The sequence below is a fragment of the Tamandua tetradactyla genome, chromosome 2, assembly GCF_023851605.1.
Source record: "Tamandua tetradactyla isolate mTamTet1 chromosome 2, mTamTet1.pri, whole genome shotgun sequence".
NCBI classification, from domain to species: domain Eukaryota; kingdom Metazoa; phylum Chordata; class Mammalia; order Pilosa; family Myrmecophagidae; genus Tamandua; species Tamandua tetradactyla.
In genome coordinates, this window is record NC_135328.1 from 91,347,448 (window position 1) to 91,372,215 (window position 24,768).

The following is a 24,768-nucleotide window of genomic DNA, read 5'->3' on the forward strand; positions in this document are numbered from 1 at the left end:
TCTTTTGTTGTTCAAATGTGGCCTAACCCAACTAGGCAGGTAAACTCATTGCCCCTTCCCTTATGCAGGACATGACTCCGAGGGATGCAAATCTCCCTGGCAACATGGGACCTGAATCCTGGGGATGAGCTGGGACACAGCACCATGGGATTGAGAAAGCCTTTTTGAACAAAAGGAGGAAGAGAGAATTGAGACAAATTAAAGTTTCAGTGGCTGAGAGATTTCAAATAGAGTCAAGAGATTATCCTGGAGGTTATTCTTATGCATTATAGAGATATTCCTTTTTAGGTTATAATGTATTGGAGTTGCTAGAGGAAGTACCTGAAACTGTGCTCCAGTAGCCTTGATTCTTGAAGACGACTGTATAACTATATAGCTTTTATAATGTGATTGTGAAAACCTAGTGGCCGATGCTCCTTTTAGCCAGGGTATGAAAATATGATTAAAAAAGAAAATAAGGACAAAAATAAACAATAGGGGGGACTAAAGGGTAAAAATTGGGTAGATTGAAATATCATGGTCAACGAGAGGGGTAAGGGTAAGGGGTAAGGGTAAGGGTGTGTCTTTTCATTTCATTTTCTAGAGTGAAGCAAATGTTCTAAAAATGATCATGTGGTAAATATACAACTATGTGATGATACTGTGTACCAAAGATTGAGCACTATGGATGGACTGTATATGTGTGAAAATTTCTCAAAAATATTTTTTAAAAGTTTTGCAGAAACATTAGGAACAGGTTTGTAACAAAAATAAGCAAACTGCCAATAAACATATGAAACTGTACTCAATCTCATTACTAGTGAGGAAATGCAAATTAAAGCCATGATAAGATACCATTTTACCATCAACTCACCCTATTAGCAAAAGTAAAGTCTAGTAAAACAAAATTAAACATGATGTGAATGCCAACTATGGGAACTGTAATGTGCTGTGGTAGTATAATCTGACACCACACTTATAAAAATATTTGGTCCTATCTATTAAAGGTGAAGATGCACAGATTTTAAAATCTTGCAATTATACTCCTAGATATCATGCACCCTTAGAAAAACCAATTTACATAACAAAAACAAAACAAACCAATTTATATATGCACTAGGACATAGATACAAGAATGTCATGGCAGCATCGTTCACAAGAATTCAAAACTGGAAATAAAAAAATCTATCAATAGCAGAATGCATGCATACCTTCATCCTGATTAATTACCCATTCTTTCCAGTGAGGACAAAAAGTTTCTAACTATGGAAAAAATTACCACTCACAAACAAGCCCTACTGGTTCCTTTTTGGTTCCTGCATTCATAACACTTCTAGTAAGAATTTAAATTTTGGGAGAACAAAATACTTTACAGGACAGTCTGTTTTACTATTGATACATATGTCACATAATAATTCTGTCTAGTGAACCAAAATTTGCTTACCCATAACTTCCATCTGCTCTTAGTTCTAAGTCCCTAAAACCACAGTGTTCTAAATCCACTGCAACTCACCTCAGAATCACTCAGCGAAATGTGTTTTTAAAATAGTAAGGTTTTTTTTTTTCAGCTCATTGCTACAAGTAATGCTATCTCCCTGTCTTGTGCACACACGCATTTTGTACTCAAGAAAACTCCCTACACAGCCAATTTAGATGCTTTCTCTTCTTCTTCATGATTTGTATCCAAATCAGAATTTCAAGTTGTTTAGAAGTCTAACTGATCTACATTCTTAGTCTAGGAACAGAATCATGCCCGTGCTTGTATAATGTTCTGAAATCCATTTTCTAAGCTATCTGCAGCTTCTCACAACATTCCTTTTATTCGTCTCACGAATCCAAAATTTTATCTATAAGGATCCAGAGGCAGTAAATAGATTGACTTTGCAAGCCAGATGGTCTCAGTCACAACTATTCAACAATACTGCTGAATATAAAAGCAGCCACAGATAACACATAAATCAACATGTATTGCTGTATTCCAGCAGAACTCTGTTTACAAAAGCAGGCAGTCAGTGGGCTGTAGTGTGCCAAGCACTACTTTATATTATTAATCATAAGTAGATGCTTGCTTCCAAATTTGTCACCTCCATCCACATCACTAGTAATCCAGTTTACCAGAGACTGAAAAAAAGCATTATTGTGGCTGCTTCTGTCATGTAAACGATTAACGACAGGGTCATTCTACAATTCCCAAAGCCCAATATAACACATCTACTTCTAAGGATTCATTTTAAAGAAATGTACAAAGATGCAAATACAAGTGTGTTAACTGAAACATCATTTATAAAAAAGAACTAGAAAGATTGACAGTGATTTTCCTTTTGTTAATAGTAAATTTGTTTTTATATGTCACCATGTGTGTACACGCAAAGCAAATTTATGACTATTTAGCCAATACTCCATTCAGAAGAATCTGACAGAGAGACAATTTTTTCAAGTGAAAAAAAAGGTAGCCATAAAAATCAGCAAAGTACTACACCGGTTGGGGATAATACTTAAAAGTATTTCCTAAAGAATTAACGATGGCAATATCTGTTTCGGTATTTTCAGGTAGCTTTTTGAAAATTTATTTTAATAACAGCTTTACTGGGATATAATTCATATACATAAAATTCACCCCTTAAGGGTACAATTCAGTGTTTAAATACATATTCACAGAGTTGTATAATCAGGTAACATGTTGCATTTTGAATTCTTTTCACTGAGCTTGTTAAATGATATAAGTTGAAGACTGCTATAAACAAAAATTTCAGCTAGCCTTAGAAATCCAGCAGACAACTGGTTAGGCAGACAATATTATTATCAACATAGATCCTTACAGAAACCATATCTTTACTCAAATGCTTTGATATGTTGCTTAATCTCTAAGAATTATTGTGAGGTAAGTAAAGATTTCTCTCATAAAATGCTCAGTTATTTCTAAGATGCTTCCAAACAACAGCTCCAATCTAGAGATTTAGTAAGGGCATTTCCCATCCTTTACAGGCTGTCATACTAAGAAACCTGCTTAATACCCACAAGTGACATTCCTTGATAAAATCAGTAATTAAATGTTAACAATGAAGAGACTCTTACCCTAGGAGAATTTTCACACGAAGTTCTTTTTTAGTCCGTGAAATTGTCTTCAATGTGGTAACTTCTGCATCAAACCAAAACCCTCTTTCTCCAGGATTTTCTACATTGTAATTAACCATCACCACATCACCAATATTTAGTTCATTCCATTTCAAAGTAGTTCTAGCTCGTGGTCGAAGATCCTTGACTTTCATTTCTAGAGTACCACTCTCTGGATATCTGAGGAGGGAGAAAGAAAGACAAAACACTGCTTATGATTATTGCCAAAGACTAAAATTAGATACAATGTACATAAATATCTAATTGTACAGAGTTAATCATCTAGGTATAAGAGAAAGAGTAAAACTGATTGCAACTTTCTCAAGAGCAGGTATACTTCATGTTGGTCTCACCCATGTATTGTGATGTCAGGCTGGTCTCTTGTATGTATGAACATGAACCCTTTCCCATCACCAGCAGGTCTTGGAGGATCTGGCATTCTTTATGGCTTTTAAAGTGCTGATACAGCGTAAATACCCATGTTTAAGAACACTATCATATCTACTTTGAGGGCTGAATGTGATTTCTGTACAACAGACATAATCATACCTAATCAAACAAGTATTTCTTTTGTAACTTGGATGTTCTGAGTAAGATCATATCATTCTTCCTAACAGAATTTATCAAGTAAATAACGTATAGATATCATTTGAGTTATCACAATATGATTAAATGTTGACCTCCTCCTGATCTTGGAAACCGTTCTAATTCTGCCATTTGCTTTAGGCACACTAAGAACAAGAACTTGGCATATTCCAATAGCCTCCATTTTCCCAGGAAGAAAAAGATAAGTTTCTAGTTCTTACTTGCAGCCAGCTCCCTAGTAACAGCAAGAAAACTGAATTTTATATATAGCAAGAGGCAGAAACAGGAGAAAAAATTCTAGCAGAATCTTCATTTTAATTCATATTTTTAATAATAAGCTTAATATTACCATAAACCTGACCTGAACCTAAAGCTTTAGAAGAGTGCTCAATTTTAGGCCTAACTTCTTGGTATCCTCAAATGGACGACAATATAATAATTCATATTTGGTTTCTATAAAACCAAGAGCTCCCACCTTTATCTTTTGCTAGGTTGAAGGAGAAAGCAACAAGGAACATCTGGTTCCTACTGTTGAAAAGCTCAACTTACTCCAGTAAGTCGAGCAAATTCATGGGCCCTATTGTGGACTTGAATCAGAAACTCTAGGGATGTGACTGAGAAGTCTGTGTTTTCACAAATTCTCTCAGTAATCCTGATACATGCTCATGTTTGAGAATCCAATGTGTTACAGGAACACAAAATAAATATTATACCATAGTGTGATAACATTATCAGGGCAAAAATGAAGGAAAAAGTTCTTTAACCCTTGCCAATCAAGAGTGGTCTGCTCATGATCATTTATTAACTGATCTGAAAAAATTAAAATAAGCAAACTCATTAAGTCAGACTCTAAAATACAGGTTACCAGGGGATGGGGTGAGGACAGGGAAATGGAAGTTAAGACTTAAAATATACAGGGTTCCTATTTGGAATGATGGAAATGTTTGGATAATGGATGGTATGATGGTGACATGACATTGTGAACAGAATTAACGACACATTATTCCGTGTGGAATCTCTAGTTAAACAGCACAATTTAATCATCACTTCAAATGTTTTCATCAATTGAAGAAGAAAATCTCAGGATTAAGAAGGGGTCCGAGACTCTGTCTATTTACTTTATCAGTCATAATTCTCTTCTATAACAAGCCTTCCAAAGAACATCCAACCTCTGCTTGAACAGTTAAGTGATAGAGGGTAATTTAATACCTAAGAAAAGCCATTCTGTCTTCCCAGAGCTCTGATACAAGCAAAAAGAAGATACTCAATACTGGCTCAAAGATAAACTGTTGGAACTCATGTTATCATGAAAAAAATCTATCAAGTCTCCCCATGACAGACCTTCTAATACCTGTCAATCAGAATGTCCCTGATTCTCAATCTCTTCTATGCCAAAACATTATTTTTAGTTCCTTCAACTCATGACAAAGTTCTCAATCCCATTATCCTGGTGTATTCACTCAAAATATGTTTTATTTTCAGCCCGAGTTTACATTACAATTTAATTTCTTCCTACTGTGTGTCCTTGTGAAAGCCACTAATTCTCCATTTCTCATCTACAAACTGTACCTAATGATACAAGGTTGTTTTTAGATCTAAAATGAAAAGTTCTGAGAAGTGTCTAAAACAGTACATGATAGAATATTTAATATTTTGTCATTTTTACACAAAACTAACCCTAAAGAAGGAAACTGATATGGACCCAGAATGTCTATGGTTTTACTCTTCTCCCTCTTTTTCAATTCCACTTTAAAATGGCTAAACCTAGATTTACAAGTCTCTAAGACCAATATTTGGTGTTTATGCACTCATGTTGGTTAACATTGATATACCAGCATTTCCCCTAAGTTATAAAATGAAGACATTAAACCAGATCTTTTAGGGCTTTTCTATTTCTAAAGTTCTACAATCATTTCCTACCTCATTATCCTCAAGGTCATTTAAGACAGAAAACTACCCTAATTTTAGACGAGATTCTCTTCTCAGCTGTAATGTGGAAAGTATATTTTGGCATTAGATACCCAGGATGGAAATACTTTGGACAAAGCATAAAACTTGAACAAAGTTTAAAACTGCATATTAAATCATGTTTATATGAGGTGATAATGTAAACACAATTTCATAGATCACAGCAAGACGATTTAATCTACATTTGTGCTGAAACTGAATTTGTACAGTTTTAGAACAGAATTATAAGTCACCATAGTACAGTATATGGATAAAATAAACCTAAAAGATAAGGCATACAAATGAAATATACATTTTCAAATTTAGTTAAAAAAAGTAAATACAGAAAGGACACATACAACTATTCTTACCAAGGTCAAGAACACACCAAGTGCTCCAATAGTACCTGATATTACTGAATTCCTGGGCACTTTCATTTATGTTTAATACCACATTTAGATAATGATTATTCTAGAACTCCACCTTAGTCCAAATTTTTCAGATTCATTTATCCAACTACATCTCTAACCCAGATGTCCCTGAAGCACCTGAAATCCAGGGTATTCAAAATGGAATTTCCCCATTTCCATAATTTGCTGTTGCTTAGTATTCTCTGGAAGAAATCCCTCATACTCCCAGAAACTTGGGATGTATCCTCAACCTCTTTTATTACACCTCCATCCAGTTACTAGGTTGCGTTTACACCATCCTTTTAATACTTCTTTAACATAACTCCAACTCCTCACAATTCAGACCTGCATTTCTCTGAGACTACTGTAAAGGCCCAACATGTCTCCCTGTCTTTAAGATTATATTTTCCATACATATCATACTTTTTGCCAAAGCAAGTATTCTAAAACACCTATCTACTTAAGATATTTCATGAAGTTTGAAAAACTGTAGGAAAACAGGTACTATCTCAAGCATTGTTAATAAGAAAGCAAAGTAGTGGTCACCTCTTGTACAGGGGAATTTGGCAGTATCCAGCAGAATTGCTTATATATTTACCCTGAGACTAAGGAATTCCACTTCTAGAAATCCATTCCAAAGATAAATGGTAAAAATATGAAAAAGCATATACATAAGGCTATTCATAGCTGCACTAGCAAGAGTAAAATCAAAAGTCTACAACAGAAAACAATTATTTTAAATAGTTATTTTAAATAACATTCATATAATGGCATACTATGTTTCTATAAAAATGGAATGAGGAATATATGCTATGGAATGATCTCTGGGATATATTAACAGTGCATACCATGTATAATATGCTTTATCTAATAAGTGTGTGTGCATGCATGTGGGGGGAATATAGAAACACATGTTTACTAATGTTTTTAAAACAAAGACAAATGAAAGACTAAGAAAGTTAGCTTTTAAATTTTTGAGTAATGAAAATGTCCTAAAATCGACTGTGGCGAACTCTTAAGTGATGATACTGTGAGCCACTGATTATGTAACTTGGATGGAATGAATTGTTTGTGAGTATATCTGAAAATTTCATTAACAATAAAAAACTAATAAAATTACTTATAAAAAGAGGTAAGATAGAGGGAACAGGGGCAGAGGCTTAATTTCTAACGAAGCATGTAAATGTTTCACATAATTATAAGATAAAACCAAAATGTGAGCTAACTCTGAAAACCAAAAGCAAAATGAAACAAGAGGTATACAAGTGGTGGCTTAAAATATACAGAAAAGGACTTGTAAATACACTAAACTGACTGCACATCCCTGATGGGATACTTCCTGAAAACAAAAAGAAATACAAAAAAGCTTTTTAGTAACCATGCTGTTAGCAATATTAGTCCTGTTTCTCTGAAATTACCTATCATGAGCAGAATACAGCAAATCAGTGGTATCGGTATCACCAGAAACCATGATTTTTAGGTAAGAGAAGAGCAGGATAAAGATTAAAGAGATTAAGTTATGGACCTTTAACTCTAAATTTAATAGACAATATCAATATAAACATACATATAGTGTATTTAATAATATATTTCCTAGCTCTGTTCAACAAGAAGACCTAGAAACATGTACAAATAAGCATCAATGAACACTCCTGGCAACCAGAGTATGTCCCCTACATACCATTTCTAATTAAAAATAATTAACTAGCGCTCTTTGAGATATTGGTCACATCCAAATCTGGGGCAGGAAATGAGATGAGCCTGGGACATACTATCATTCCTGAAAGCAAAGAAGCTCTCAAAAACCATATCAGGTCCAATTTCAAGGAATCTCTGTAGGCAAGAGATGGGACAATCTGGGCACAAAAAAGAACCGAGGTAAATTAAAACAAGTGCTAAAGTCTATGAATTCATGATGATACCTAAAAGTAAAAATCTCCTTGGCCAACCATTAGATGATGAACTTATTCATTCTGAAAATTGAAAAGGCCAAGGAATTCCTACCTTTTATAAGTGAATCAGCTGATTAAGGGAAAGTTCTTTATAAGAGAATTAAATAGCCACTAGGCTAAAGAGTGATAGAATGAAGTATCAATATTTTTGTAACACGTAACCCAGTGGGGGGAATAAAAGAAGCAAAATTCTGTAGATTGAGACTTAACCTATCAACTGACTGAATGTAATGAGTAGATCTTGTAGCTAAAGGTAATCAGCAAAAGGTACCCTCTACAGCTGGTCAGCAAGTTTAAGATCTTAGCAGTGCACTGTAGCTGCTAAAGCCACACAAACTGAAATGTCTATTGTTAAGATGATGTAAGGTTTAACTTACTTTGAAATAATCCAGAGGTGGTGGTGGGTGCTGGTATACATACAGCAAGACTGGCCATGAGTAGAAAGCAGTTGAAACTAGGTGATGGGTTTATATTCTGTTTTCAACTTCTGTATATATTTAAATATCTTTATAATGAGAAAATTCTTTGTGGTTCAAGTCAAAGTTCAAATACTAAACATAAAAGGTTCTTCCCACTTTTTAAAGCTTTTTCATATATATGCTCATATGTATGTTATTTTTAACATTTAAGGTTTATAATGAAGACAAGCAGTCTCCTGCTGCAGACCACCACACAAATGACTCCTTCTCCCCAAAGGCAACAGTCTTCATTTTTTAGCTATTTCAGATGGCTATTTATCTCTGTATTTTAAAATAACATCCATGAGTTTTCTTTTTTAATTTTAATGGTTATCCTACAGATCCACCCTCCTTTTCTTTATAATTGCTAACACAAAATACTGCTTTAAGTGCTTATGCATATATAAGCAGTTAATTCATAAAACCCTATGAGGTAGATGTTATTCTATCCCCATTTCACAAATCAGGTATAGGTTGAGTAACTTATCCAAGTTACTTGGTCAGTAGAACTGAACAGAAACGATTCAAACTTGATCATCTGCTTTAGACTGTTCTTACAAAGAATGGCAAACTTTTTCTTGCTCTTAAGCACATATACAACTATGTAGTTTGTTAAATTAATATTGTCTACATGTTGACTAAACAGTTACAACATAGCTAAGTAATGATGTATGCCTTAATTATATTTCCTTTCTTCCACAGCTGTTTCCTTAGAATACCAAACTGACCCTTTTGGTTTCTACTTGCTTAGCTTTCTATGCACCTATATTAAGTCACCTCCATTCTGCCAAAATTGTAAAACTTCTAATGTTAAAACATTTCAGGAACCCTACTAATCTTTTGAGCTTCAAAACATCTCTAGAGCCCTCTGTCCTATTCCAATCTGAACAGGTTTGCTCTATAGGCCTGTTCCACAGCTTTTCTGTTGGGATCTCCTTTCCTTACTTCCTGTGTTGAATCCTGCTTCCTGGATACCATGTCTTTTTCTTGAAGAGCCGAAGGAGAAGTGAAGGTGCTGTGACTGAAGGTTACCTCCTACAAACCCTTTCTCAGGAAGCTGTTTGAAGATTTGTTTCATCAGTGGATAAGCTTCCATTACAAGGGGACAAAGCAGGGGAAAAAAAAAAAATCAACTGCCAGTATACGAAAGAAGACCCTTTCAATTGCCTTCTGAGAAGAGAATGAGGTTGGAAACTGGATTGCCAGATACAGGAATTGAGTGCAGAAAAGGCAATCTCACAGTTAAGTTTACAGACTTTTACACCATCATCCTATTTACTGAACAGTACCTCACACCTCTCACAGCTATGACTGGTATCCTGGGGTCTGAGCATCTGATTTAACATCTGTAGAGAAACAACTTATAATCTTTGGTTAGAGTATAATTATCTTGGGTGGATGAGATAGGCAGGGCAGAGTGTGACAGTGGTTGATGGGCTCTTTAATACAAATCAACCCATTCCCTTGTTTTCCAATCCTATCATCCCACATGCCTGCCTCTAGGGCACCTGCTGAATTCAAGGCCTGAGTCTTCCCAAGTTTCTCTAACACCTATTTATTTGCTTGCTGGCTTTTCACCCTTAGGTCATAGCTTTCTCTGACCTGTTAAGTTAGGTATCAATCATCCTTTAGTATATTACCTTCCAAAATTTTCTTTCCTTCCATTTTATAACTTTGAATTCTATTTCATTTTGTTCTTGGGAGTGTATTATTTATTCTTTTGCTGTCTTGTAGGAGTGTTCAGGAAGGCATAGAAACATGCATTTAACTCTGCCATGTTTAACTGAAGTCTTTATTCAACTTTCAATTTCATTTTTTACTACTCACCATATACCCCTTATACTCCAGCCATACTTACTAATCTACTCTGCTTCATATTTCCTTCATCCACGGTATCCTGCTGTTCTCCTTCAGGAAGAGGGAAATATTTCCTCTGTCTTGTGCATTCAGAGCTCTAGGTACTCTCAAAACTAAGTGCGTGCATTATTAATGAAGCATGTATACTATAGAACAACAGTATTTTTCACTGAGGGACAGGTATCGTATTCAAGCATCAACATGTTTGGTAACATACTTAACTCATTAAATACATAAATTTGATGTTATATAACTAAAGCCTGTAATTTAAATATAATAAACTATGACCTCTGTATTTTGAAAAAGATCTAAAACTGACTTCTGTGTTTTCTCTTCTTCCTTGAGAAACCTTACTCTAAATAGTTTAGGAAAGAACATACAATTCTATGCAGTATGGAAAGAAAAAAGTTTTTAAATTATGTTTTTAGTGTCTATAATAACAAAAAAGAAAAAACTATAGATAGCTAAAATTTTTAATTATAACAGTACTAAAGAGAAGGCTTTTCAAGTATAGGCAGCTCTCAAATGAGCATTTCCCCTCTCCCATGAAGTCTAAGGTATAATCTAAGATAGTCACTCTGAACTGGTCCAAGCAGCTGACTTTTTCCAGCATTTGCACTGAAGAAAACTGATTGTACAGGAGTCTGTATGGAACATTTTGGGATTTGTGAAGCTTGAACAATTACTGAAACAGGGTTCAAGGGAGCCCCAAACAGAGTCAGGAATATATCACGACCAACACCTTACCCTATACTTGCAGGAAGAAGTTAGGGTCTTTTTCTTTCTCTTGTACTAGATGACCTCTTGTTCTCAGAACCTGGAAGTCAAGGTATACTTCTAATATAGGCATTATGACAAACCTTCCCTCTTCAAAATATGTGGTTTTTGTGGACCTAATATGTTTAAATAAGGACAACATTATCTGGAGGCATATTCCAGTTCAGCCAATTTTAATGTCATACCACAGGCAAAAAGAGAACATTTCTAACAAATTAAATACATCTTAAATTTAAAGTTCACTCACAATTAAGAATAACAGTCTCTAGCAGAGGCCATACTTTAGGTCTCAACAAAACAACTCTTAAGTTTTAGACGAGTGAAATCATACAAGGTATCTTCTCTAGTCAAAATGGAATGGAGCCAGAAGTCAAGAACAAGAGCAAAATTGGAAAATTAACAATTATGTGTAAATTAAACACTCTTAATCAATGATCAAAGAAGAAATCCCAATTAGAAAATACCTTGAGTCAAATGAGAAAAAAAACAAAAACAAAACACCCACATAACAAAATTTATGGGTTGCAGCAATGATAGTGCTCAGAGGGAAATTTACAGCTATACATGTGCATATTTAAAAAGAATGATCTGAAATCCTAACCTGACCTCACACCTTGAGGAACCAGAAAAGCAAATTAACCCAGAGAGCAAAAAGATTAGAGCAGACATAAATGAAATAAAGAATAGAAAACCAAAAAAATTAATGAGACCAAAGATTGCTTCTGTGAAAACTCAATAAAACTGACAGACAATAAACTAGATTGACACAGAAGATGAGAGCAAGAGAAAAAGATGCTAAGAACTAAAATAAAAAATTAAAGTGGGAGCATTACTACCAACCTTATAGAAATTAAAAGGCTATTAAAGGATACTGTGAACAATTGTATGCCAATAAATCAGATAATCTAAATGAAATGTATAAGTTCCTAGAAACACACAAATAACCTAAACTAACTCAGTAAGAAATAAATCTCAGACCCATAAAAAATAAAGATATTAAATCAGTAATCAAACCCCCCCCCAAGAAAAGTCTGGAATCAGATGACCTCGCTGGTAAAACTTTATAAAACACTCAACTAAGAATTAACACCTAATCACTCTTAAATTCTTTCCCAAAAATTGAAAATACTTCCTAACCCATACTATGAGGACAAAACTACCACGATACCAAAATCAAATAGACATCACAAGAAGAAAAACTACAGATCAATTTCCCTTATGAAAACACATACAAACTCAACAAAACACTAGCAAACTGAATCCAACATTAAAAGAGCTATACACCATGACTAAGTGGGAATTATCACAGGAATGCAAGGATGGTTCAATACAAGAATCAAGGTAATACACACACCACACCTTAACAAATTGAAGGAAAAAAACCACATGATAATTTCAACTGCTGCAGAAAAGGCACTTGGGGGAAAAAAAAATAAATCGAACACCCCGACAGATGCTTTGAGCAACCAGTAAGAATTGGCAGAAACATGGTTCTAAAACACTCCAGAAAAGAGTTGTAGACTGCAGTAAAAGGGTGAGCACCGCATCAAGGAAAAGGCTACTTAAAAGCAGTAGGATCTCGTGGTGCCCTGTCTGGTCCCTATCACACCTATGACACAGGCTTGGAACACAGTAACCCTAGTATATATAGTGGGGGGGAGTATAATCAGCTCCAATTTGTCTGGTGGTGGCCTGAGGGTCTTGCTGTCCCAGAATTTACTGTGAATGCGGAAGGCAGATCACAAAGCTCTCCTACAGAACACTATGGGAGAGTAGTCAAATTGTGATGCCTGGGACAAGACACTGCTCACTGTAGGATACACAGCACAGCGTCTGGGATCACAAGAAAACTTTCTAGGGAAAAGGGGTCACTCAGAACCATGTGAACAGGAGAAATCATAGGGACACACAGATATACTAGAAACTCATGGGTAGAAAGTATCACAGAGGCCCCTAGTTTGGCCCAGAACTACTTTTACTTCTTTTTGTCGTTAGCTACTCCTGGCATTTAAAGTAAGCCCCATTATTACACTAGCTGGATAGAAGCTTACGGACAGATGTCCAAACTTAGAGTCTAAATTCCAGGAGTAACACACTAAATTATCAAGACATCCAACTTTCAACAAAAGATTACAAAACATACCAAGACACAGGAAGCATTGACCCAGGCAAAGGAGAGGATTAAAGCACTAGAAACCATAACAAGGAAGATCAGACCTGGGACATTCCAGACAAGACCTTTTTAGAAAATGTTCCTAAATATGCTCACAACTAAAGAAAATCAGGAAGATGCCAGATGAACACAGAGAATATCAAGATAGATATATGGAAGTTATGAAAAGGAGCCCAACAGAGCTGAAGACCACTGTGGTCTTAAATTTAATCCATTCCACTCCTGTGGAAGTAAACCTATTGTAAGTATTACCTTTTCATGAGCCTACTTCAGTTAAAATGTGACCCCCTCATTCAAGATGGGTCTTAATTCTATTACTGGAGGTCTTCATAAACAGAATAAATATATATATATATATATATAGAAAAAGCCAAGGAAACAAGAAACTGAAATCAACTAAACCTAGAAAAAAAGGGAAACCAGCAAATGCCAACATGTGCCCTGCTGCGTGGCAGAGACAAATAATGCTGGTAACCAGGTTTGAGAAAAAAAGCATCATCTTGATTTGGACATTTTTACAGCCTCATGCTGGAAGCTAATAAAGTTTCATTGTTCAAGCTGAATCATTTCTTGGTATTTACTTTAAGCAGCCTAGGAAACTAAAAACACAGTCACAGAAGGTAAAGTGTTCAACAGCAGACTAGAGCTGGCAGATGAAAGAGTCAGAAGACTTGAAGATAAGACAGTTTAAATCATTCAGTCTAAGAAGCAGAAAGAGGAATGAAGAAAAGTGAACAGAGCCTGAGGAACCCGTGGGATGCCATCAAACATATCAATCCGGGCATTGTGGGAGACCTAGAAAGAAAAGAAAAAGATAAAGGAATTAAGAGAAAATTCAAAGAGATAATGGTTGAAAATGTCCCAACTGTAATGAAAGACACCCAATGAACTCCAAACAAGATGAACCCAATTACATCCAATTTCACAGTATATTATAATCAAACTTTTGAATGCCAAAAATTGAGAGAACTCCGTAAGCTACAAAAGAGAAGCAAAGTATCATGTTCAGGGGAACTTCCATGAGAGAAAGGCTAATTTCTCATCAGAAACCATGGAGACAAGAAGGCCCGGCCTCCTAGTTTGCTACCTGACAGAATGCAATATACCAGAAACAGAATGGATTTTAAGAAGGGGAATTTCATAAATTTCTAGTTTATAGTTTTAACGCCAAGAAAATGTCTCAATTAAAACAAGTCTACAGAAATGTCCAATTTAAGGCATCCAGGGAAAGATACCTTGGTTCAAGAAGGCCAATGAAGTTCAGGGTTTCTCTCTCAAGTAGAAAGGCACATGGCAAACATGATCAGAGTTTCTCTCTCAACTGGAAAGGCACGTGGGGAACGCAGTCAGGACTTCTCTCTCAGCTGAAAGGGCACATGGCAAACAGCATCATCTGCTAGCTTCCTCTTCAGCTCCCCAGGAGGCATTTTTCTCCTTCATCTCCAAAAGTTGCTGGCTGGTAGACTCACTGCTTCGTATCGCTGCGGCATTCTCTGCTCTCAGATTCTCAAGCTTTCTCCAAAATGTTTTCTCTTTTAAAGGACTCCAGGAAAGTAATCAAGACCTACCTAGAATGGGTGGAGACACGTCTCCACTTAATCCAGTTTAACAATCACTTTTGATTGAATCACATCCCAATAATCAAAAGTTTTCAACATATATTACTGAATAGGGATTAGAAGCAATGGCTGCCTTTAAAGAATGGGATCAGAATTAAAACGGCTTTTCTAGGGTACATAACATCCTTTCAAACTAGGACACTTGGGATGGCATCTTTATTTAAAGCACTGAAAGCAAAAAGGTGCCAACCAAAAATTCTATGTCTTTTAAAAGTGAGGGGAAGAGTAAGACATTCCCAGATAAAGTTGAGTGACTTCATTACCCCTAGACTGGCCCTACAAGAAATGCTAAAAATAATCCTGCAGGTTGAAAGAAAGGCTGCTGGACAAGAAAATTGAAGCCACATGAAGAAATAATGACCTCTGGTAAAAATATGACATGGGTAAACATAAGTACTCTGTACTATTGTACTTTTTATCTTTAATGTGCTCTTTACTTTCTACAGGTCTAAAAGTCAAATGCATAAAATGTAATGATAAATTGTTGGTTTCGGACTTGGTATAAATATGTAATTTGTGACAAGAACTACATAACAGGAGGGCGATGAAGAGGCATAGGAACATGGAATGTGCATGGTGCTGATGTTAAGGTGGCATCAAGGCCAACAAGATTCTTATCTATTAAGGATGATAAATTTAAGCCCCATGATAACCACAAAACAAACAAACTCCCCCCTCCAAAACCCCACAGAACATGTAAACTCAGACAGAAAAGAGTACAGGTTACTAGGTGTAGAGGCCACAGGCAATGGGAAGTTAATATAAAATAAGTGTAAGGTTTCTGTTTGGGGTGAAGGAAAAGTTATAGTATGGATGGTGGTGAAGGTACTGCAACACCGTGTATGTGATTAATGCCACTGAATGGTTTGCTTGGGAGGGGTTGGAATGGGAAGGCTTATGTTATACATATGTTTGCACACATTAAAAAGAGAAAAAAAACTAAGGAGAGGATGAAAATTAAATGCAATACACGTCAGGTAGCATGTAAGAATAGAGGAGAAAGGCTGAAAAAGACTGCAATTTAAGAAAAGCATACCTTGGTTATAGGAAATGTCCACAGATGTACTGTATGTGCAACCTGCTCTTAAATGTTTGGAAAACAGATAGCTAGGTAGGTGGACTGACAGAATGGGGAAAGGTGGCAAAATGTTAAAGTTGGTAGATCTTGGTATCTGGGCTTTGGGGGTGGGACAGTATGTTGGAGTTTATCTGTATGGGGTACTATTTTTGCAACTGTCCTGTATGTTTGAAATTATTTCAAAATAAGACCTTAAAAATATCCAGCAATCTTTTTTGATAGAAACACTCAGAAAACCAAGACTAGAAAGGTATTTATTTTATTTTACGACATATGAAAAATCCACAGCTAATATGATCCTCAACAAAAAGCTTTCCCCTAAGATCAGAAACAAGACAATCATGTCTAATTTCACCACTGCTATTCAACATTGAACTGCAAAAGAGTTCTACCCAGGACAATGAGGCAAAAAAAGAAACGTTAGGCATCTAAATTTGAAAGGAATAAGTGAAATTATCTCTATTTGCAAGTGACACAATCCTACACTGTCGAAAATTCCAAGAACTCAGCAGAGTTGTTGGTTATAGGATGAACCAAAAAAAAAAAAAAAAAAAAAAAAAATCAGTATTTATATACCAGCAATGAACATTCTGAAAAGGAAATTAAGACAATTCCATTTACAATAGCAACTAAAATAATAAAATAACTAAGAATAATGTTAATCCAAGAATGTAAGAGTTGTATATGGAAAACTGCAAAATACTGTAGAAAAGCTAAAGCGGACCTAAATTAATGGAAAGATATTCTATATTTCCATGGATTGGAAAAGTTAATATTGTTAAGATGTAAATATTACCAAAAGTGATTTACAGGGTCAATGACATTCCCATCAGAATTTCAGCAGCTTTTTTTCCCCCCACAGAAACGGAAAAGTTAATCATCAAATTCATATGGAACACCAAGAGGTCCCAAATAGGCAAAACCATCTTGAAAAACAAAGTTGGAAGACTCACTTTCCAATTTCAAAGCTTACTACAGAGGCACAGGAATAAAAAGGCAGTGTGGTACTAGCATAAAGACAGAAGAAATACAGAACAATGAAGATATACAAAACAATGCAATAGAAATGACACTGCAAATATAAACCCACACACATATGGCCAATTTGAGAAGGGTGCCAAGTCCACTCAAAGGGAAAAGAATAGCCTCTTTAACAAAAGGGGGGACTAGATATGCCAATGAATGAAACTGGACTAGTGCCTCACATCATTTACAAAAATTAAGTCAAAATGAACCAATGACCTACATATTAAGAACTAAACCCATCAACTCTGAAGAAAACAGAGGAAAATCTTCAGGACTTTATATTAGACAATGGCTTCTATACCAAAAAAAGGCACAAGCACAAAATAAGCAAATTGCACTTGAAAGGTTCCTTCTGTGTTTCAAAGGGCATTATCAACAAAGTGAAAAGACAGCACGAAAAATGGGAGAAATTAGTCGGAAACCACATATCTGATAAAGGTTTAATATCCAGAATATATAAAGAAGTCCTACAACTCAACAAAAAGACAGAGCTTAAATAAAAAATGGGTGAAGAACTTCAACAGACAAATGGTCAAGAAACACATAAGACATTAATCATTAACCATTAAGAAATGCAAACCAAAACTGCAATCAGCTATCACTTCACACCTACCACTAGAATAGGTTTCATTTCATTTTGAGATAGCTATTTATTTATTTTTAAATCAGAAAAGAAGGGTACACTGGTGGTTCAGTGGTAGAATGCTTACCTTCCATGTGGGAGACCCAAGTTCAATTCCTGGACCATGTACCCTGTCCCTCCACTCCCCACTCAAAAAAAAAAAAATCACAAAAGAAGTGTTTGTGAGAATATTCAGAAATCTGAACTCTTATGAAATACTAATGGAACATTAAATGGTAAAACTACTGTGGAAAACATTTTGGTGGTTCCTCAAAGTTACCATATAACCCAGCAATTCTAACATACCACAAAGAATGAAAAGCAAAGACTCAAACAGGTATTTGTATACCAATATTCATAGCAGAATTATGCCCAATAACCAAAAAGCGGGAACAACCAAAATGTGCTTCAACAGATAAACAAAATGTGGTTTATCCATAAAACAGAATATTATTTTCAGCTATGAAAAGGAATGAGGTTTTGATACATACTACAACACGGATGAACCTTGAAAATATGTTAAGTGATGCCAAGTGATATAAGCTAGACACAAAAGAACAAATGTATGATCTAACTTATGAAATGCCTAGCATAAATTCACTGAGACAGAGGACCTCTAGATTAGACCATTAATTTTCAGAGCAATTAAAGAAAGGCCTTTCACTGACAAGAATAAGTATCACCAAATTTACTTTTTGATTGGCCTATAAGACTGACTAAAGATCCATGCTGAACTCTTGATGGTAAGAAGACTAACAAGGGGCAGGGTAGCAACTTTAGCCTAAAAATGAAAGTCCTAAAGCATGATTGTTCCAAAGCATTTTTAGGGAGTCATTAAAATGACTGAAAACTTACTAGATAATTATATTGTAATGACCAGAGACTGAGCTGCTTTATACTTACAATCTGTGAAGAATTTGAGATCCAGTTCAACCATATTTCAAATTCAAGAAGTTTATTTTAGGTCTGACTGGCTTAAGAGCCTAATGTAACAGGAAAATCAGGATTAGATCTCAGAACAAATATCAACTACTGAGAATTTTCCCGTATTCAAGAATTTACCAACATGTAATAGATAAATTTCCCCACTATGGGCATTGGCTAAAAAAAAATAAAATTCCTATTTTAATAACATATACACAACCTGAAGTTTCCCCTTTTAACCACATTCAGATGCTTAACTCGGTGAAGTTAATTACATTCACAATCTGGTACAGCTATCACCATCATCCATTACCAACTTTTCAATCATCCCTAACAGAACCTCTTTCCTAACCCTCTCCAGCCTCTGGTAGCCGGTGTTCTAGTTTTTGACTATAAATTTGCTGATTCTAATTGTTTTATATCAAGGAGCTCATACATTTGTCCTTTTGTGTCTGGCTCCTTTCACTTAACATCGGGTATTAAAGGACTGTCCATAACGTCCCATTCCTTTTTACAACTGCACAATATTCCATTGTGTGTATACACCACAGTTGCTTATCCATTCATCTGCTGATGGACATTTGGGTTGCTTCTATCTCTTGGCAAATGTGAATAACGCCACTATAAACACTGCTGTGCAAGTATCTCTTCAAGCCCCTGCTTTCAATTCTTTTGAGTATATACTCAAAAGTGGGATTGCCGGGTCATATGCTAAATCTATTCTTAATTTTCCGAGGAACCAAACTGTCTTCCACAGTGAATGCACCATTTTACATTCCCACCAACAGCATACAAGGATTCCATTTTCTCTACATCCTTGCCAACACTTACTATTGAATGAGTATTTCTGTTTCTGTATATCTTCTTTAACATTTGTTACTTCTTCCCCCTAAAATAGTAGCCATTCTACTGGGTATAAAGTGATCCCTCATTGTGGTTTCAATGTGCATTTCTCTGATGGCCAGTGATGCTGAGCATCTTTTCATGTGCTTTTTGGTCTTCTGTCTGTCTTCTTTGGAGAAACGCCTATTTGCAAGCCTTCTGACAGTTTTTTTTTTATTGGATTCTCTTTGTTGTTGAGTTAAGGATTTCTTCACAGATTCTACAAATTAAATCCTTATCACAGATATGACTTCCAAATATTTTCTCCTAGTCAGTAGGCTGTCCCTTTACTTTCTTGATGAAATTCTTTGATGTACAAAAGTGTTTAATTTTGATGATTCCATTTATATTCTTTTTCTATTGCTGCTAAGGTCTAAGAAACCACTGCCTAACAACATCCTAAGATGCTTCCCTACATTTTCTTCTAGGAGTTTGATACTTCTGGTTCCTATATATAGGTCTCTGATCCACTTTGAGTTAACTTGCGTATATGATGTAGGCTTGGGGTCCTTCTTCATTCTTTTGCATATGGATATCCAGTTTCTCCACCACCATCTGTTGAAGAGACTACTCTTTTTCCATAGAGTGGGTCTGGCACTCTTGTCAAAAATTGGCCACAGGTAAGAGGATTTCAGAACTCTCAATTAGATTCCATTGGTATACGTATCTATCCTTGAACCAGTACCACACTGTTTTGACCACTGTAGTCTTGCATTGAGTTTTAAAGTCAGGAAGTAGGAGTCCTCCAACTTCTTTTTCAATTTGGTTTTAGCTATTTGGGTTCCCTTACCCTTCCAAATATGTGTGATAACTGGCTATTGTCCACTGTAGGTTGCTGGAAGTTATTGGGAATGAATTCACAACCTATAAATTGCTTTAGGTAGAACTGACATTTTGACAATATTTATTCTTCCAATCCAGGAGTGTGTAATGTCCTTCCATTTATTTAGATCTTCTTTGATTTCTAAGTAGCATTTTTATAGTTTTTCTGTGTAATGTCTTTTACATCACTGATTAAGTTTATTCTTAGATATTTCTTTAGCTGTTATGAATGGAATTTTTTTCATCTTGATTTCCTCCTGATTGTTCATTATTAGTCTATAAAAATACTGATTTTTTTTTGGTGTAAATCTTGCACCCCATCACTTCGCTGAATTTATTAACTTTAGTAACCTTGTGTAGATTTTATGGGACTTCTTATATATAGGTTCATGTCATCATCAAATAGGGGAAGTTTTACTTCTTTTTCCAATCTGGATGTCATTTATTCCTTTTTCTTGTTTAATTTCTCTGCTAGAACTTCTAGTACATTATTGAATAACAGTGGTGACAGTGGTCATCCCTGTTCCCGGTCTTAGAGGAATGCTTTCAGCCTCTCACAACTGAGTATAAAGTTAGCAGTGTTTTTTTCGCAATGCTCTTTATCATGACGAGGAAGTTTCCTTCTGTTCTTGTTTTTGTATTTATAAAAACTGCATAAATTTAAAATTACCTAAAGATCTTTTGTGTGAAATATAATTCCTTTAGGTAAAAGATTGAGTTCTAATAATTTTGTCTATATGGATGCAAAATAGAAAAAAATCAGCAAGCCAGAGACCACCTGGACATGTGCTACAATAAGAACACCAATTCCTTAGTTATTACTTATCATCTATGGCCTCTACTAAAATGTTTAGTATATTTAGTTAAATTATCACTTCTCAGCCACTTTTCCCCATCATTACTTTTTAGAAGCAGGTGCCTGGTAGCAACACATAAAGCTAGGCCAAAAGGAATCTATTAGTGAGTGGTTCTTAAACTTCAGTGGGCATCAGAATTACCCAGAAGACTTAAGTTTACAGATGAAATTGGGTAGGGTGGTCTCAGTTACTGACATACCTAGGGTTTAACACAACAGAAGATAAATGTGTGCTGTATTCTTTAGATCCCAGGCAGAGTCTAAAGCAAGTCTAGGTCATATTTGTTATATATAAATAATGGTTGACCTTTAAGGCAATAGAAGTATAGGCTACTACCAATTCCATATACCATATTGGTTGAGTGGCAATTTACATACTGGCTAAACTCTTGGGAGTACAACTGTTCAATGGATAAGACTTCAGGCAAGTTATATGATTAAGCTTTGGTTTTCTCATCTGGGAGGTAATGTAACAAACATTATAATGATGCATGAACATCTACCAAAAAAGTTAGCTCATTAGGTTGTATATATTTTACTAGAATAAAAATTTTAAAGCAAATGTAGGGGGTGGACAATTTTGGTGCAATGGCAGAGTTTTCACCTGCCATGCCAGAGACCTGGGTTCCATTCCCAATGCCTGTCCATGCAAAAAAAAAAAAAAGCAAACCTAGGACTGTATAAACACAAGCAGTGAACCACTGAGCCCTATTTTAAACAATGGACTATAGTTTTTATAATAGTACAATTATAAAATTCTTTCATGAATTGTAACAAATGTACCACACAAATGCAAGGTTTTAATAGGATGATATATAGGATCTCTTATGAGTGATTTTTCTATAAACCTACAACTTTGCTAATGGAAAAAAAAAAAAAGACTTGACTTTACCTAAAATGCCACAAGCTATGCCACAGACATATTTACCTACTAGAATCACTAAAGAAATACTGTTGCTTCAAAACTACCTCTTCCCTCTTAGACAGTATCATGGCTCTTTACCATCAACAAAGTCAGAGACTCTACTTGTCATAAGACTAAAGGCACAGCTTTGTGAATTGAAATAGATGTTGAGTATCCTTTAAAAGTACTAATCTTAACTTTTAATATCTTAACTACAGCTTAGATATGGAGTGTATAAACATACAGAGGGAACTACTGATGCAAACCAACAACTTATGAGAAGCTATAAAAAAAAAGTACAGAAATTACATGTTCTCTCCTCTTTCTTTTATTGCCCATTTATTGTTCTAAGACTATCTATCCTTGACGTTTGCTCACTCCTCAGTACTGTCCCATTTGTTTTCTGTCCAAATACCACTAAAACTAGAATTTTCATTCAAGGCATATAGTCTCTCCCTAGTAATCAGGACTTTGAAGGACAGAAGGTAGCTCTCTTCTCAGTCAAGTTGTGTATGTTCACCGAAGGAGTGCTTTTAAAAACCTTACAGATGATTCACGTATCCCTTAGAATCTAAATTTCTAGTCAAATTTTATATTCCTATTGCAAACTTTTTTCCTCTAAAGTATATGTTGATTGCACTCTAATAATACAAGGCCCTTTCAAGAATGATAATACACGAGTTGTATAGAACTAATAGCAATTTTTAAAAACTCCACAAATGTCTACCAGGCACTTGATGTCAACCCCACGTTTGCTTTACATTATCTGCAGTAACCCACAAGATGTGAATCATAAAACTGACATGGGGGGAGAAATGGGGGAGAGTAATCTAGGCTCCTACTGTAAAACCTTCACAAGTAACCTTTAAAAATTCAGCTTATGCTCATCAAGGAATCTACAGAAATGGGACACTTACAAACAATGATAAAACCGTAGGTTTTAAAATATCAAGTAAAACGCATACCATACAACCTGCTGTTCATTAACTTACAATGTTTGCATCCCATAACTTTGAGGGAAAAATTCAAGATAGATTTAGAAAACAAATGATTTCATTTATAGTTTAGAATGATGTCCACTAATGTATCTTAGTTTTTTCTTGTTTTTTTGAAACACTTCTACCTAATAAGACATAACAAATTTGTAATACCTATCATCCTTCAGACTAAAAATAGTACGCTTTTTTTTTTTTTTAACTCTTCTCTGAATGGAGTAAGGATTGATTCAGTAGGTCATTTTGTTTTAATGAACCTCATTTAAAAAACTAAGAATCTATCTGGTCTGATAATATATTTGATCTGCAGTTTGCTATAAAAATAGCTTTCAAACAGCTCGATTTTAGACTGGCAAATACTAGATAACTTAAAAGAATTCAGGAGGTAGGTTGCTTGATTCTATGTAAAATGTATCTCCCTGCCTTTGTTAAATGACCTCCTGTTCGCCTGCACTCAGAGGTATGACCTTACGATAAACACTATCATGGAAATAAAAGTTATATTCTAATTAGAAGCCATCTAAGGGAATCACTAACTTTTAAACTTCTCTTTGTGGTATAACTGAACATCTCCACTAAGTCTCCTGTCCATGGCTGAAGAAGGGGAATGTTTGTTTACCGGTTATATCAAGGCAGGCCACTCTCTATCTTTAGCCACTTTATTGGTAGTAAGTTTAGGTTATCCTGAAATTTAGCTTCTGTTTGTACAAAACTTTTAAAATACAAGAGCTATCACAATCAAATCTTTTCAAGCTAAATATCTAGTTCTTTCAGCTATTTTTCATAATGGCTTTACATTTTTATATACTAGGTTCTACTCTGAATTTACACCAGGTCCTGTTGATATTGCCTTTAAAACAAGGTAGATATCAAACTTCTAAACAACCAAACAGCTATTTGAAAGCCATATCCTATTGGACTTGGAGTTTACCACTGAACAAAAATTTACTATTATTGCTAAGCCACTATTATACTAGCTCTCTTCAATGCATCTTCCCTCTAAGAGATAAAAAATGGTTTAATGACTTGCTGAAATCAACATGTACTTTACTATTCACTTTTCTAATAATCATAAAGCATGAAACTTACATCTAATAAGATTTGTTACCAAATTCATATTGAGTCATTATGACTCTGTAGGACCTTTCTAGACTCTTTTTAGGTGCTTACACCAATCTTTGTTACTTGGGCCAGAAGGTTATCTGTTTTCAACTTTTTTTTTGGGGGGGGGGGGGTCCCTGGTCTGGGAATCAAACCCAGGTCTCCCACTAGACAGGCGGGCATTCTAAGCACTGAACTACCTATGCACTCTAATTTTTTTTTTTAACATAGCAGGCACTGAGTAATCGAACCCTGGTCCTCTGGCGTGGCAGGCAAGCATTCTTGCCTGCTGAGCCACCGTGGCCCGCCCTGCACTCTAACTTTTAATACTATATTTCACTTAGTCTTTTTCTCTTCTTGAGGATTTCAATGACATTTACCTACCACTAAGTTTCTGCCATCTATTTCTAAAGTAAAGTTCTGCTATCACATCTTAAAAGTTGCCAACACTGAAACATCTATTTCTTTTATCTGATATTACTTAGAGCAGCTAATTTTAGTCTTTTCATACATGTTGGATTTAGATTCCCTTTTACTAACATTCATTGTAAGCAAGGTAAATTCCTCCGTTAAAAAATAATGAAATAAATGCTAAGGTAAACTTGCATCAGGCCTATACTAACTCATGGAGAGTTTTATACCAAATCCAACTTTAAGAACCCCTGAAACTGTAAAAAATTAATAAGC

At 35.3% G+C, this 24,768-nt stretch overlaps 1 protein-coding gene across 5 annotated transcripts in view; it reads right to left on the reverse strand.

The window, feature by feature from the left end:
• UHRF2 (ubiquitin like with PHD and ring finger domains 2) overlaps positions 1–24,768 on the reverse strand; it is a 134,066-nt gene that overhangs the window by 74,420 nt on the left and 34,878 nt on the right. For all 5 annotated transcript variants that reach the window (XR_013170460.1, XR_013170457.1, XR_013170459.1 and 2 more), the window contains exon 4: positions 3,055–3,273. Coding sequence is in view for 1 of the 5 variants with exons in the window: in XM_077148215.1 (XP_077004330.1) it covers positions 3,055–3,273 (219 nt within the window). In the remaining 4 variants the exon portion in view is untranslated. The remainder of the gene's footprint in view (positions 1–3,054; positions 3,274–24,768) is intronic.